The following is a 15012-nucleotide window of genomic DNA, read 5'->3' as shown; positions in this document are numbered from 1 at the left end:
CTGGGATGAATGTAAATGACTGTGAAGAAAAAAAAAGACTTTTAGGTGTGGAAAGTAGCCTATGCCATGGAGCATCTCAGTTTGATGAATAACCTAACTTGACATAGCACAGAAATTCCATAATCTTCTTCTGAAAATGTTTTTTCAGTGAATATAAATGTTCTCAGAGCAAAAAAGTCCTCGTTCCTCTGTGTTGTGCTGAGTGAGATGAATAACTCTCAATTTGACACATTGCCTTACCTTTTCTGGACACTGTATTCTCTACTTTGACAAAATACTTTCTCATCATTCCCTCCAACCAATGCTCTTCATTAGTTAATTCAGTAATTATATTCCCAGTGCTACAATTTTATCCAGGACCAAAGCCATTATTTTCTGTTGCATTCCTTGGGTTCTGAAAAGATCCCATGTTACCATATGTCCCCAAAATACTATATCCAGGTGCGATTTAGAGTCAGAACTTTGAATCAGATCTTCCTTACAGATTTCTGCATAATCTAGGGAAGATAGAATCATAGAATCATTTAATCATAGAGTTGGAAGGGGCCATACAGGCCATCTAGTCCAACCCCCTGCTCAATGCAGGATTAGCCCAAAGCATCCTAAAGCAAGATGTAACTTTACTCCCTATCATATCTTTCTCCCACTTTTATAATCCAAAATCTACTGTACAGCAAGCTGACAGATTGTTTCTATCTGCCAGTTAGTGCCCTACAACTGAATATTTGGAGTCCTGTTTCCCCTCCAATTCCACTTCTCCTGTGCCCTGTTCCCAGTTTTCCCCATATTTATACCTCTTTTCTGCTCCCTGCACAAGCATATAAATTAATTCCCAATCTAAGTCTGAACATGTGTTGAAGTACAAAAGAATGTGTAGTAACACCTGTGTATGACCTCTCCCTAGGGCTGGAAACTCAGGTTTGAAAAATAACTGCAAGTGGAGCTGGTATTGGGTGGGATTTCAGACAGGGCAGTATCATGCTATGTAATCCACCCACCAAAGCCATCATATTCCCTTGGGAAACTGATCTCTGTTGCCTGGAGATGAGCTGTAAATCCAAAGGATCCCCAGGTCCCACCTGGGACTGGTATCCCTTCTTTTCTCTGTCATATGACTGTTCTTCCCTTCTTTATCAGTGTTCAGATCCCATTGCAATACAATAGAATGTACCAAAAGTCCACATAATCAAGGTATATTTCACACCTCGGACAAAAGACATGATTTAGGAATTATCTGAAGATCCAACAATCTTCCAAAAATTAACAATAGAATTGTTGTTAATTATAACTAACAAATAGAATTGTGGTTCTTTGTGTAGAAACAGCATAAAAACTGTAATTTTCAGCATATCTGCATGAAGTGATCATGACTGCTTCTGCACAGAATAATTTTTTTTCTTCTAGATATCTACTCTTAGTGTGTTTGTTGGTTGTGGGACACCAGGTAAATGAACCTCAGCTTTTAGGCAATATGACCAGATAGAACTTCCTGTGCGTTAATGATGAATTTGTTAGTACTGAGAAAACCCATTATTAAAAAATTGAGATTACAGCATGATTATGCATTGGTTACTGGGATGGGTGTTATAAATAATTTTAAGATTTCATCATCATCATCATCATCATCATCATTATTACTATTATTATTTCTTGACCATTCTTGTAATCATTTTGGGTATTGACACTCTGCTGAAATACAACATGTTTCCTATGCAAAGTCATCAGATCTTCCCTATTTGAATGTATTTCCCTCAGTTCATCTGGAAATTAATAGTAGCATCACTAGATTAATTTTTGTTTATTTTTCTGGGCTAGTGTCTAGATACCTCTCTAATGAAAGACAAATGGTGGATATGTATTGGAAATTTGTACAGTTTCATAGTATTAGTAGTAATAAAATTAATTACACTGACTTATTTAAGAAAAGCTAAAACAATGAACACTGACTCCTACAGTCACCAGAGCCTAACTCTACTGATGGATCTGGAGGGATTTAGATCAATACTGTGCAGTCATGGCGTTCAGTATCAGATGACTCTTGGAAACTGGATTTATAATATGGCTGCTGCAATGGACAGTTTTACAATGTCTCAGTTAAAGACAGTCCCATGGTTTAAAAAGTTTTATAAAGACCATTAAAGAACACCTCATTTGGCTAACTTCACTATTTGAGAGTTTTCTATGAGGAAGAAATCAGTCACTTAGGCACCCACCTTTTCAAAATCTGTATTGCCCAGAGACTTATTGATGATTTCAGAACCACAACGGAGTCAGCTGGCCTGTTAGAATTTGAAAACAACAAATCTTGCCTTCTAAATGTTTTGTTTACAGTGCAGCTGGTGTGGGACCCTGAATTGGTCCTCAGTGGGTGGCAATTACCTCCAGCCAAAGTGTCAAAACAACCGCTGTCTTGCTTTTTTGCAATGGATTTCCTGAAGGTAAAAGGAAATAATAAGACCTTCATTTCAGTTGTACAAAATCAAGTCTTTTTCATCAGAACTGCATCTAGATAGAAACAGGTCTGTGGTGATGAATTCTATTCCCCTTTCTTGTTCTTTTTCATGTTGGATTCCTTTGCCGCCTTCCCTTAGATATTGTTTTTTATGTATTTAAAAATCATGTCTATCTATAATATTGTATCTTATCCTTTCTCTTCAGTCAACCCATCATTATTTCTGGGTTTAAAAAAGAAATCTGAAGACAGTCTTACAAATAAAAAATCTGTTTGCTGAGAGCCACACTCAGTGCAATCCAGATTCTGATTTTTGAAATTAAATAATTATGAATTCTCCTTTAATAAAATATTTCATTTTTATTCTTCAATCATAAAATGAACTAAACCTCGTTATATGTATTTTTCCATATATTGATCTGTTTTACTTGACTGGGAAATGATTTTTTTTTTTTGGAGAAGCATTCCTTTAATGTTGGGGAGGGGGTCTTTTGGATTTTAACTGGAGAACCAAAAAATCCTTAGAAACATGAGGAATGATGAAACAAAACTGATGTGATAAAATATGATGGATGGAAAAGTGATATTCTGCAGCTGGAAGGGAAGTCTTGTCATCGAGATTCTGCTGCTTCTGATGCTGGTCCTGCCCTATTGTATAGTGTGTGGGACGTCTTCCATTAATTGCTCCATATACGATGACCCCTTTCCGATTCCTCACAACTTTTATCAGCCAGGGGACCTTCTTATTGGTGGGATTGCCGCTCAAGTTGCTTTCTTAAATAACCCTCCATCTTTCCTAGAACACCCGGTACGGATGGTGGTTGATGAACCTATGTAAGGATTTTGATTTTTTTTCTTTGACTTAATCTGATCAGTCTGTGATTAAAGTAACCACAGATAGAGTTTTCATTCCATTTTATTTGCTTCTTAGACACCTCTCTGTATCCTCAATGAGACCCAAAATAGCTTGCATTGCTCTCCCCACTTCCTTTTTACCCATACCTAAATGCTGTGTGGCCTACTAGGCTGATGATGTATCATTGATCCAACATCACATAGAAAGCTTTCAGAGTACAGTGAAAATTCAAATTGATGTTTCTAAGACAATGCTTGCCATTTAATGTTATCTTTTTGCAATCTGCTTGGATCCTTCTAGTCATGCAGTGCATAAAAAAAAAAGATTTTCTTTTCAAGGGAAAAAATGGCATTCCAGCATGTTGTCATTCGTTGCCAGAGTTGTGCCAGGTATATCGGAAGAGGTGGCAGGGTATGGCCGTGACTTTATTGGAATCAGAGAGCGTAAAAAGCTGAAAATAAAAGCAAGGGGCCTAGGTCACTTGGAAGTGTCGAAGGCACTCTAGGGATTTGGAAGGACAGCCCTCTGGTATGTGGTAAAAGCCTCTATGGTAGAATTAGTATATTTCCATAGATTATTGCCCAAAACCCGGAGTACTGCCACCACCCCTCCCATTTCATCAAAGTGCCTAGGTCACTCTCTGATGTCAGTGGTATATTGCACGAATTTCCAGCTTCTTGTCTATTGAAGGGATTAATGCTGGAGAGGAATTCTGAAAATTGGGGAATTGCCACATGTATCAGTGGATCTGGTTTCCTAGGTGATCAGAAAGAGGTAAGAAAAAACAAAACAGATTGAATTCTATTCACATTGTTTATAAAATAATTTGGTTTTAGGTATATGCCTACTATAATAATCTCCCTCCATTTTTTCTCTGTTGTTATGAATAATTGTCAGACTAAAGAGTGGTGATGTCAGATTTCAAGACGGGAAACTTATCTTGGAAGTTTCCAAGTTCAAACTGCAGATTCATATTTTGATTTCTGGTTCCCTGTGTAAGAAAGTAATCTTTGCCTTTTTAGCACTTTTTCATCAACCATTCCTGATTATTCCCATCAAATTATTTGCATTTTTTACCATTGTTTTTGAATTACATTCCATCAAGTTTCATACAATTGCAGCTCCACTTCAGTAGAGGGTTCCTATGTGGTCCAAACCATTTGCTCTGGGCATGGAAATGATGCAAAGATGTGTCCTTGGTTCACTGTTTTAGGCACTCTGGGGATTTGGTATGTGTGGAAAACATCTATGCTAGAATTAGCTTATTTCCATATACTTTGCCCCAAACCCTGAGAATCGCCAGACCGCCCATTTCAACAGTGCCTAGTTCACTTCATGATGTAATAGGAGTATTTGAACTATTTAAAGTGTTTTGCCCATTGAAGGGGTTAATTTCAGAGAGGAGTTTTACAAATTTGTGAATTGTCACCTATATCAGCGGTCTGGCTCTCCTAGGTGATCAGAAAGAGGTAAGGAAAACCGAAAACATGAATACTATTCACATTGCTTTGAAAGGGCTTGGACCCACATGGGAGACCTCTATTGGACTTGAGCTGCAATTGTCTGAAGGCTGATGGAATGTGATTCACAAACAATGGTGAAACATGCACACAGTTTGATGGGAATAATCTGGAAGGAAAAAGTGCTAAAAAGGCAAAGATTATATATGGAACCAGAAATCAAAATATGAATCTGTAGCTTGAACATGGAAATGTCCAAGATAAGTTTCCCTTCTTGAAATTTGACTTCATCACTCTATATATTCTGACCATTATTCATAACAGAGAAAAAGCAGAGGGAGCATCTGATTGTAGGCACATACCTAGCAACAACTTATTTGGCTCCAATATAGAAATTATGGGGTCGCGATGGGTCGGACTCGACTTTGCAACTAACAACAACAACATAGAAATCATGCAAATGTGTCCTTGGTTCACTGTTTTAGACTCCGAGATGTGTTGCTGCCTTGATTCTCTCTATAGTAGCAGCAGATAGTTACATGTGCATCTTTGTACAACTTACTTATCTGTACATCTACCATCTCTCTTTTTCCTGTCTTGACCTGGCTGCTTCCCTATTTCTTTGACAATAGTTGGAGCCAGTTGTGGTCTCCATAACTCTACAATGAAGCTTTCCCATAAGAGGCTGGATTGAGTCAGGGCTTACTAAAGCTTTTAAATCAGTTAAAGAAACAGCCTGAATATTTTGCTTGGAAACTTCGCTGCTCAGATGACAAATTAAATTGCTCACTAATGCATTTGGAATTGATGAGGCTCATCACCTGTCACACTTTTGACAACCACTTTGAAAAATGACATATACTCCATATCGCCTGTGCAAATATATACACATACTCTCACTGTTCCTAAATAGAATTGAGCATCTCGAAAAACTGTAAAAATCTGTGCAAGCACCATTTCAAATGCCTTTTTCGTTCTTGGTGATTGTGGCTGGTACCTGCCTGTTATATCTCCCAGGCTTAAAAGTGAGTTGTTGCCAGCTGGTATAGGGAACAATGTGGCTTGTGATGGGGGGTGGTAGACAGGGATAGAGGGTCTGAGAGGTTTTCAAGGCTACTGACAGTTTTCTTAAGTATTATTGTATTTGTAGTGAGATGCCATGGGCCAGCCGGTACAGGCACCAGTGGCATAAAAGTTGTTTTTGTTAGGTGCGAAGTCGTGTCCTACTCATTGTGCCCCATGGACAATGATCCTCCAGGCCTCCCTGTCCTCTACCATTCCCCGGAGTCCATTTAAGTTTGCACCTACTGCTTCAGTGACTCCATCCAGCCACCTCATTCTCTGTCGTCCCCTTCTTCTTTGGCCCTCGATCACTCCCAGCATTAAGCTCTTCTCCAGGGAGTCCTTGCTTCTCATGAGGTGGCCAAAGTATTTGTGTTTCATCTTCAGGCATAAAAGTAGAACAGACAAAAAACAAACAAACAAACAAATAAACATAAATAAGTTTGAAAATTGGAATGGAGTCATCATAGATACTAATTATTGTTATATTGTTTGAACTTCAGGAGGCTTTGTACGTCTTTGAATGAATTAATGAATGGTATATAAAATGTGTATATATTGAAAAAATAGGAGTTTGCTAAGGAAACCAGTTCATAAACTGAAAGTTCATATGGGAGGGAGAATGCAGTTTGGTTGTTTTCTTACATATCTTATCTGTAGGTCCATAACAAAAAACTACCAACACATCTTGGCCTTGGCTTTTGCGGTGAAAGAGCTGAATGAGAATCCCAACTTCTTACCAAACATCAGCTTGGGTTTATACAGCCTCAATACCTATGGCCTTGGAAGGATGACTTTTAAGGCCACCCTCAGCGTACTCTCTGCACAGCAGAGGCTGGTCCCTAACTTCAGCTGTGATAGCCAGCAGAAATTCATAGCTGTAATTGGAGGGCGTTTGTCTAAAACCTCTACGCAGATGGCCTCTCTTCTGAACATGTACAAGACTCCTCAAGTAAGTTATAAACATAGACTTAAGAATTCCAGCATATGATTGAGTATGCGGATTTCATTCATGAAAATGACAATGTGTTTTCTTTCAGCTGACTTTTGGGTCATTTTCCATTGCAAAGGATGACAAAAAACAATTTCCTTCCATATATCAGATGGTGCCTGATGACACCTATCAGTACAGGGGAGTTGTAAAGTTACTAAATCATTTCCGATGGACTTGGATTGGGCTCCTGGCTATGGATGATGACAATGGAAACCAGTTTTTGCAAAGAATAGTACCTCTTCTCTCTGAGAATAGCATTTGTTTTGCATTCATTTACAAAATACCACAGGTGGCTGACATAAAGGACATGTCAGAATTTATTATAAATGAAGCTGAACGCTTCCCAGTATTAATGGACAAAAACATCAATGTATTTTATGTTTATGGAGAACTTTCAGCCATGATGACTTTAAGAATCATACTTTATTTTTTTCCTTTCATTTTATTACCCCATTTGAATAAGGTGTGGATAGTTACATCACACTGGGACTTTGAGTCATTTGCTATCCACAGATTTTTTGATGCAGACTCCCTCCATGGTGCCCTGTCCTTTGCAGTCCATTCCAATCAGCCTCCTGGATTCCAAGAATTCCTTCAAACCATAAGACCTTCCTGGGTTGGAGGAGATGGTTTCATTCAGATCTTTTGGGAGCAAGCATTCAGCTGTTCCTTGACATATGGGCAAAAGGATATGAGGAAGATCTGTAGTGGGGAGGAGAAACTGGAGAGCCTTCCTGGCCCTTTGTTTGAAATGCAGATGACTGGCCATAGCTATAATGTCTACAACGCTGTCTATGCCGTGGCCCATGCTTTGCACTTTGTCCACAAACATGGATCCAAAGGCAGAAAACATTTAGAAGGTAGAAGGATGGATGTTCAGAATATAGAGCCATGGCAGGTACTGAAATTATTCAAACCAGTCGACATATAAGTGGAAGTCTTCTCTTTCTTATTCCAGTTTTTAACCTGGCTGTAATGTTTTCAGTATTGTAACAATTATTTCTGTTTTGTTTTCATTTTCATTCCAGTTACACAAATTTTTAAGGAAAACCTTGTTCAACAATACAGTTGGAGAAAGCATACATTTTGATCAAGATGGAGAATTAGTTACAGTTTTTGATGTCACCAATTGGGTTACCTTCTCAAATGGGTCATTTGCTAGGGTGAAAGTCGGACGACTGGATCCTCAGGCCCCTTCCGAGAATGAGCTCACCCTAGAAGATCATCAAATTGTGTGGCACAGAAGCTTTAACCAGGTGTCTGATTTCTTCCTCTCAATTCCTCGTTTTGCAAGCAAGACCAATACTTTTTTCAGCGATGGTGAAGGACAGGAAGGGGGGGGGGGTTAACTCACCATCATTTTCTTCATGTGGCTCTTCATTTTATTTTATGTAAGGTTCCAGTATTGATTCCAGTTTAAATTCATATTGAAGCATGCTCCTAACACATTCTCCCAAAACTATAGGATACAGACAATTCCTTTTTCTCAAGAGTTAAGATACCTATCAGGTACTATATAAAAAGATATATACATATACATATACATACACACACACACACACACACACACACACATATATATATATGGGATATAGAATATTTATATAGAATATAGAATATATTCTTACAATGTAGAAGATAAAATATAGAATTTTTCAAAATCTTCATCTAAAATGTTGTTGAAGATCCTCCTACCCTTTTGTTTACAAGTTTGTTATTGTTGTTTTGGCCCTCCATGTCCAGTATTTTGTAAGAGTCCTACAGGGAAGAGAGCAGATGGGGTTATCATTATTCTCAAATTTTCTGAGTGCCTTATGATATATCTGAGTTTGGAAACCATTCTTTTTTTAAAAAAATATGGAAGATGAGGAAAATTTGTCACTTATTGTATATTTTCGAGTAGTTATTCCCTGGTGGTTTCCCATCCCAGTATTTCCCATCTAAGTACTTAGGTTCTAAGATCCTATCAGACAGGAGAAGCCAGAAGTACATATACTTGTATTCAAATGTCCTAAAACAACATTCCTTATGTAGTCATGTAACTATATCCACATAACCAGCAAGATTCCAGTCCAATAGCATCTAGAGATCAAGAATATTTTCAGAGTAAGAGCTTTGGCTAGTCAAAGTACGTTCTCTTGGAACTTTGACAAATGGAGCTTTGAGAATGGAAAGCTCATCCACCTAAATCATGTTGGTCTCGCGTTGTACTATAGGACTCAAGTATTGATTTTTCTTTTACTGGAACCAATCCAGCTACCAAGAGAAACAATCCTGGCAAGGTTCATCTTTACCATATGACTGCACTAAGCAGTTTCTCAGCTGCAAAGCAGTGCTGCTTGCAGATGCTTTTGCCAATTTTAAGAAAAAAGATACTGTAAATGATATATCCATCAGAGTTTCAACAGCTGAATTGTTAAACTGTCAAGATTGATCAAACTTCCAGCTTTCTTCTTACCTTGGTGGATCCTGTACAATCAAAGGCAACATTTTAATGACCAATATCAGAGGAAGTTAATCTTTCATTCTTATTTTCATTTAAATATTAACTATTCTATGCTGTGATGGAAGTTCAGCATTTGGTTAATTTCCACTTTTATGTTGTGCATTTTAGTCACCTCATGGTTGACAAATATTTGGTAACATCACAGGAAAGCTGCCGCTTAGTACAAAGTGCTATATTGTTTTCTCTGACAACCTAAATACTTATCTACCCAAACAAAATTTGTCAGGCCACACATTTTCAAAAGACAATAATTCAATTATAACCTCCCTTTCTGTTTATGGACAGGTGCTTCCCATTTCTGTGTGCAATGACCCATGCCAGCCGGGTTTCAGCAAGTCAAAGAAGGAGGGAGAGAAATTTTGCTGCTATGATTGTACTCCCTGTCCAGAAGGGATGGCCTCTGAGAACAAGGGTAAAAAACATGTTATAAAACATTCTTGTAGAATGGCCAGAAATAATGGAACAAGTTCAGTTACTTTGCCATTTCAAGATAAGGAAATGCATTTTTCCATGACACAGGACTAAATATTGACCTTTCTGCTATTCTAATATAGCTAATAAAGATGTGGCGACTTTAGATACATGGAAACAGACTTCTACAAGCCTTACATATAGATAGAGAAGGTGAAGGCTTATTTAGCAGGATGGGATGTTTAGATTCTTGGTGCAAAAGTAACATAGTGAAAAATATTGCTAAAATTGGATTAAAGCAGTTGGTAAGACTTGTGAATACCAGTCAGAGCACTCAGAAATAAACTTTATTTGTCTGAAAGATGCCACTGGACACTTGAGTACAACTAGAAATTGCCTCTCTCCATCTTTCCCAAATAAAGTTCTAGTAGAATAAGATTAACTAATACGACATTTGATGAAATGCTGTTCTTACAAAGTGTAAATAGAGCAATGGAGTAAGGTAGATCCCTACAGACTATGCACTGAATTTTTAAGCTGTCCAATTGGCTACCAATATATGAATAAGGAGGATGCAGATGGAGGTGGAATTGTTCTCTAGATTATGTGGACAATTATTGTATAGTCACTGAAGGGCTGGTTATAGTGAAGATACTTTAGTAACTGTTCAATAAGTATAGATATTGTTGGATTAAAGCAGTTGGAAAGACGTATGAATAGCAGTAAAGTTACATATCTAGAATTAAACTTTCTATTTTTAAAATGCTACTTTACTCAAAATTTGTTCATTTTGAAATTCAGAGGAAGAAGAAGAAGCGTTGGTTCCTATATGCCACTTTCCTCTACCAGAGGAGTCTCAAAGTGACTTATAATCACCTTCCCTTTAGTATCCCCATAACAGAAACCCTATGAGGCAGGTGAGGCTGAGAGAGCCTTGATATTACTGCTTAATCAGAACAGCCTTAACAGTTCTTTGGGGAACCTATGGTCACCCAGATGTGTGTACGTGGAGGATAAGTATAGAATAAAACCCGACTCACTAGATTAGAAGTCCGCATTCCTAACCGCATTCCTACACCAAGAGAAAATTAGAGGCATGGAACCTCTATCAACTGTTTTTGGGACATCCATCTTGTTTGAAGGAAAATTTGGCATATCGTTGTGATTTTGAAGAGTTGACCTCCTAGACCCATGAACCTGAAAGGCCATTCTATTCCTTTCTTCCCTGTACCTTTTAATTAACCTGCTTCTGCAGCTGCAGTGGCTGCTTTGGGCTGAATGATGAACAGATACAGCCAGTTACTCTTTGAATATACAAGGAACTGCCTGTCTCCCTTTATCTGTTTCTTATGTGGAAAATTATCCAGTCACTAATAAATTTCCTTTTTTTCTATAATCTTTGATGTCTGAAGAAAACCTTCAGATGATAACTATTCATTTCTGAATCAATGTATTTACAACATGATAAACGTCCACAAACAGACTTTTCAGTTAATTTCCTTATATTGTGATATGACGGTATTTGTTGATCTTGTTATCCGTTCAGTTGTGTCCGACCCTCAGCGATTCTATAGGAAAGTCTCCACCATGTGCCCCTGTCTCTGACTGCTTCTTTTTGTTGGTTCATGGTCATCCCTCTATCAGCTTTGATCGTGTCGAGCCAACGGATCTTTTGCCGACCACGTTTACTTTGGCAGCTGACCATGCCTAGCATTAATGATTTTTCTAGTGAGTTTGATTACACGATGTGCCCAAAGTAAGTGAGCTTTAGCCACAATATGTTGCCTTCTAATGACGTAGTTGGTTTGCTCCTTTCTAAAACTGTCTTGTTGGTAACTTTGGCTGTCCATGGTATTCGCAGCATTCGTCTCCAACACCATAATTCAAAAGCATCAATTCTCCTCCTGTCTTCCTTCTTCAAGGTCCAGCTTTTGCATCCATAGGTTGTTATGGGGAAGACAACAGCGTTGACTAGCCGGCACTTTCTATTAAGGCTGATATCCTTACTCTTCCATATTCAGTTAATGCCTAACATTGCGTTCTGGCCCAGTGTTATTCACCATTTGATTTCACAGCTGCATCCAACTCTTTGATTGAGTCGAGATCACTTCTTCCAGGAAAGGCAGTTCCAATTCATGTTGGGTGTTTTTGGCTGGTGACTTAGGCACTTTGGTGTTTGCATATAATTCTTCTGCATATTGTTGCCATCGATCCTTGATATTGGATTGGTCAATCAAGCCTTTTTCTTGTCTTTGATGGTCACTTTATGAGCAGTCAAGGTGCTCCGAACTTGTTTCACCTGAGCAAAGAGACTTCTGTTGTGGCCTGTGGTTCACTCCTCTTCCAGTTGCTTGTATTGTTGAACTCAATACATTATCTTGTCTGGCAGCACATTGAAAATCTGCATTTAGCCTCCTGAATTAATCTCTCATGTCAGCAATTTTGATGGTGTCAGATGTTAACCAATTGCATCTTCTTTCCAGCTTTTTGTATGATATATGTTCTAAAGCAGCTTCTATGACATTAGACTGAGATTCTTGCCACAATTCCTCAGGTAGCTTCTCAGTAGTATCAAGCAGTTTAAATCTGTTCTTTATTTCTATGGTATATGCTGGGGGAATCTTGGTGACATCAAACTTCATTGGGGGTACATTTTTCTTGATATTTCGTAATCTGTCTTTAAAGTTGGCCACCAAAGGTTTGTGTTCAGAGCCGCAATCTGCTCCAAGAAATGTTTTTACTGCTAGAATGGAGCTCTGCCATCTCTGACTGCAAAGGATAAAATCGATATGATTATGATGTATGCCTTCTGGAGATGGACAGGTGTATAAACAGAATTTTGGTTGTTCATTGAGGGTGTTAGTAATAGTCAGTAAAATACTGAAACAGCTCTTTTGATTCCTTCAGATATGGATGCCTGTGTCAAATGTCCAGATAATGGATTTCCAAGCGAAAGCCATCATGAATGCCTTCTCAAGATCACAACCTATCTTTCATATGAAGAGACTCTAGGGATCATATTTCTCATCTTGGCTGTATCTTTCTCTCTGGTCACAACATTATTGCTTGGAACCTTCATGAAATATAAGGACACTCCCATTGTTAAAGCCAACAACAGAAGCCTCACGTACATTCTCCTCCTCTCACTCCTGCTTTGTTTCCTCAGTTCCCTGATGTTCATAGGAAAGCCAGGGAAGGTGACCTGCCTTCTGCGCCAAACGACTTTTAGCCTCATCTTCTCTGTGGCTCTTTCCAGTGTCTTAGCCAAAACTATCACTGTGGTCCTAGCCTTCATGGCCACCAAACCAGGGTCCCACATGAGGAGATGGGTGGGTAAAAAACTGGCCTATTCCATTGTTCTTTCTGGCTCTTTAATTCAAGCAGTGATTTGTACTGTTTGGATATGCATTTCCCCTCCCTTCCCACAAATGAATATGCATTCACAACCCCGGGAAATCACCCTGGAATGTAATGAGGGTTCTGCTACCATGTTTTACTTGGTCCTTGGCTATCTGGGCTTTCTGGCCAGTATCAGCTTCACAGTGGCTTTTCTTGCCAGGAAGCTACCTGGCAGTTTTAATGAAGCCAAGTTCATAACTTTCAGTATGTTGGTCTTTTGCAGTGTTTGGTTTTCCTTTATTCCAACTTATTTAAGTTCTAAAGGAAAATCCATGGTGGCTGTGGAGATCTTCTCAATCTTGTCATCTGCTGTTGGCTTACTGGGTTGCATCTTTTTCCCAAAATGCTACATCATTTTGCTGAGGCCAGAAATGAACATTCGGGAGCAGACAATTAGGACCATGTGAGAATATCAGTCACAGTTTTCTTGATACCAAAATCTGGGATGAATCTAAATGTCTGTGAAGAAAAATACTTGATTTTTAGGTGTGGAAGGTAACATATGCTATGGAGCATCTCAGTGTGATGAATAACCTGACTCGACACAGCACAGACGTTTCACTATCTTCTTCAGAAAATGTTGTTTCTGTGAATATACATGTTCTCAGAGCAAAAGAGTCCTCTAGTTCTTCTTTGGTGTGCTGAATGAAATGACAAACTCTAAATTTGACACATTGTCTTACCCTTTCTGGACACTGTATTCAAATATTTTTTTCTTCACTTTGGATAAATACTCTCTCCCCATTCCTTCCAACCAACTGCTCTTCATTAGTTAATTCAGTAAATATGTGCTACAATGCTACAATATATGTGGTCACATATTTGCGCACAAAATATGTGCCCAGTGCTGCAATTTTATCCAGTACCAAAACCATGATTTTATTTTCTGTTGCATTTCTTGTCTTTCTGAAAAGATCCCATGTTATCATATGTCCCCAAAATACTGTATCTAGGTGGGATTTAGAGCCAGTACTCTGAATCAGATCTTCCATACAGATTTCTTCACAATCTAGGGAATATATAACTTTACTCCCTATCATATCTTTCTCCCACTTTTATAATCCAAAATCTACTGTACAGCAAGCTGACAGATTGTTTCTATCTGCCAGTTAGTGCCCTACAACTGAATATTTGGCGTCCTCTTTCCCCTCCACTTCTATTCTCCTCTGCCCTGTTCCCAGTTTTCCCCACATTTACACCTCTTTTCTGCTCCCTACACAAACATGTAAGGTTATTCCCAATCTAAGTCTGAACATGTGTTGAAGTACAGAAGAATGTGTGGTAACACCTGTATATGACCTCTCTCTAGGGTTGGAAACTCAGGGTTGGAAAATAACTGCAAGTGGAGCTGGTAGTGGGTGGGATTTGGGACAGGACAGTATCATGCTATGGAATCCACCCACCAAAGCCATCATATTCTCTTGGGAAATTGAGCTCTGTTGCTTGGAGATGAGCTGTAATTCCAAGGGATCCCCTGGTCCCACCTAGGACTAGTAGCTCTTCTTTTCTCTGTTCTTCTCTACTTTATCTGTGTTCAAGTCCCATCACAATAAAACAGAAGTGTACCAAAAGTCCACGTAAACACTCTATATTTCACACCTCGGATAAAACATATGATTTAGGAATTATCTGACAATACAACAATCTTTCAAGAATTAACAATAGAATTGTTGTTTCTTATCTATAACTAACAAATAGATATGTGTTTTTTTGAATAAAAACAGCATAAGAATTTTAATTTTCAGCACACATGCATAAAGTGATAATGACTGCTTCTGCACAGAATAAACTTTTTATTCTCTTCTTTCAGAGAGCCAGTTTGGTGTAGTGGTTAGGAGTGCGGACTTGTAATCTGGCATGCCAGGTTCGATT

General features: G+C 38.5%; 1 protein-coding gene across 1 annotated transcript; it reads left to right on the top strand.

Moving 5' to 3' along the window:
* Positions 1–5: 5 nt before the first annotated feature.
* LOC143825410 (vomeronasal type-2 receptor 26-like) lies at positions 6–13547 on the top strand. Its single transcript, XM_077313439.1, has 9 exons — positions 6–54; positions 2332–2438; positions 3999–4082; positions 4764–4777; positions 6491–6782; positions 6871–7194; positions 7853–8080; positions 9616–9742; positions 12649–13547. The coding sequence occupies exons 1-9, from the start codon at positions 6–8 to the stop codon at positions 13545–13547; spliced, it is 2124 nt and encodes a 707-aa protein (XP_077169554.1).
* The last annotated feature ends 1465 nt before the right edge of the window (positions 13548–15012 follow it).

Source organism: Paroedura picta, chromosome 16, assembly GCF_049243985.1.
Source record: "Paroedura picta isolate Pp20150507F chromosome 16, Ppicta_v3.0, whole genome shotgun sequence".
Taxonomy (NCBI): domain Eukaryota; kingdom Metazoa; phylum Chordata; class Lepidosauria; order Squamata; family Gekkonidae; genus Paroedura; species Paroedura picta.
The sequence above is the reverse complement of the archived record's forward strand: the minus strand, read 5'-3'. Positions and strand labels throughout refer to the sequence as shown.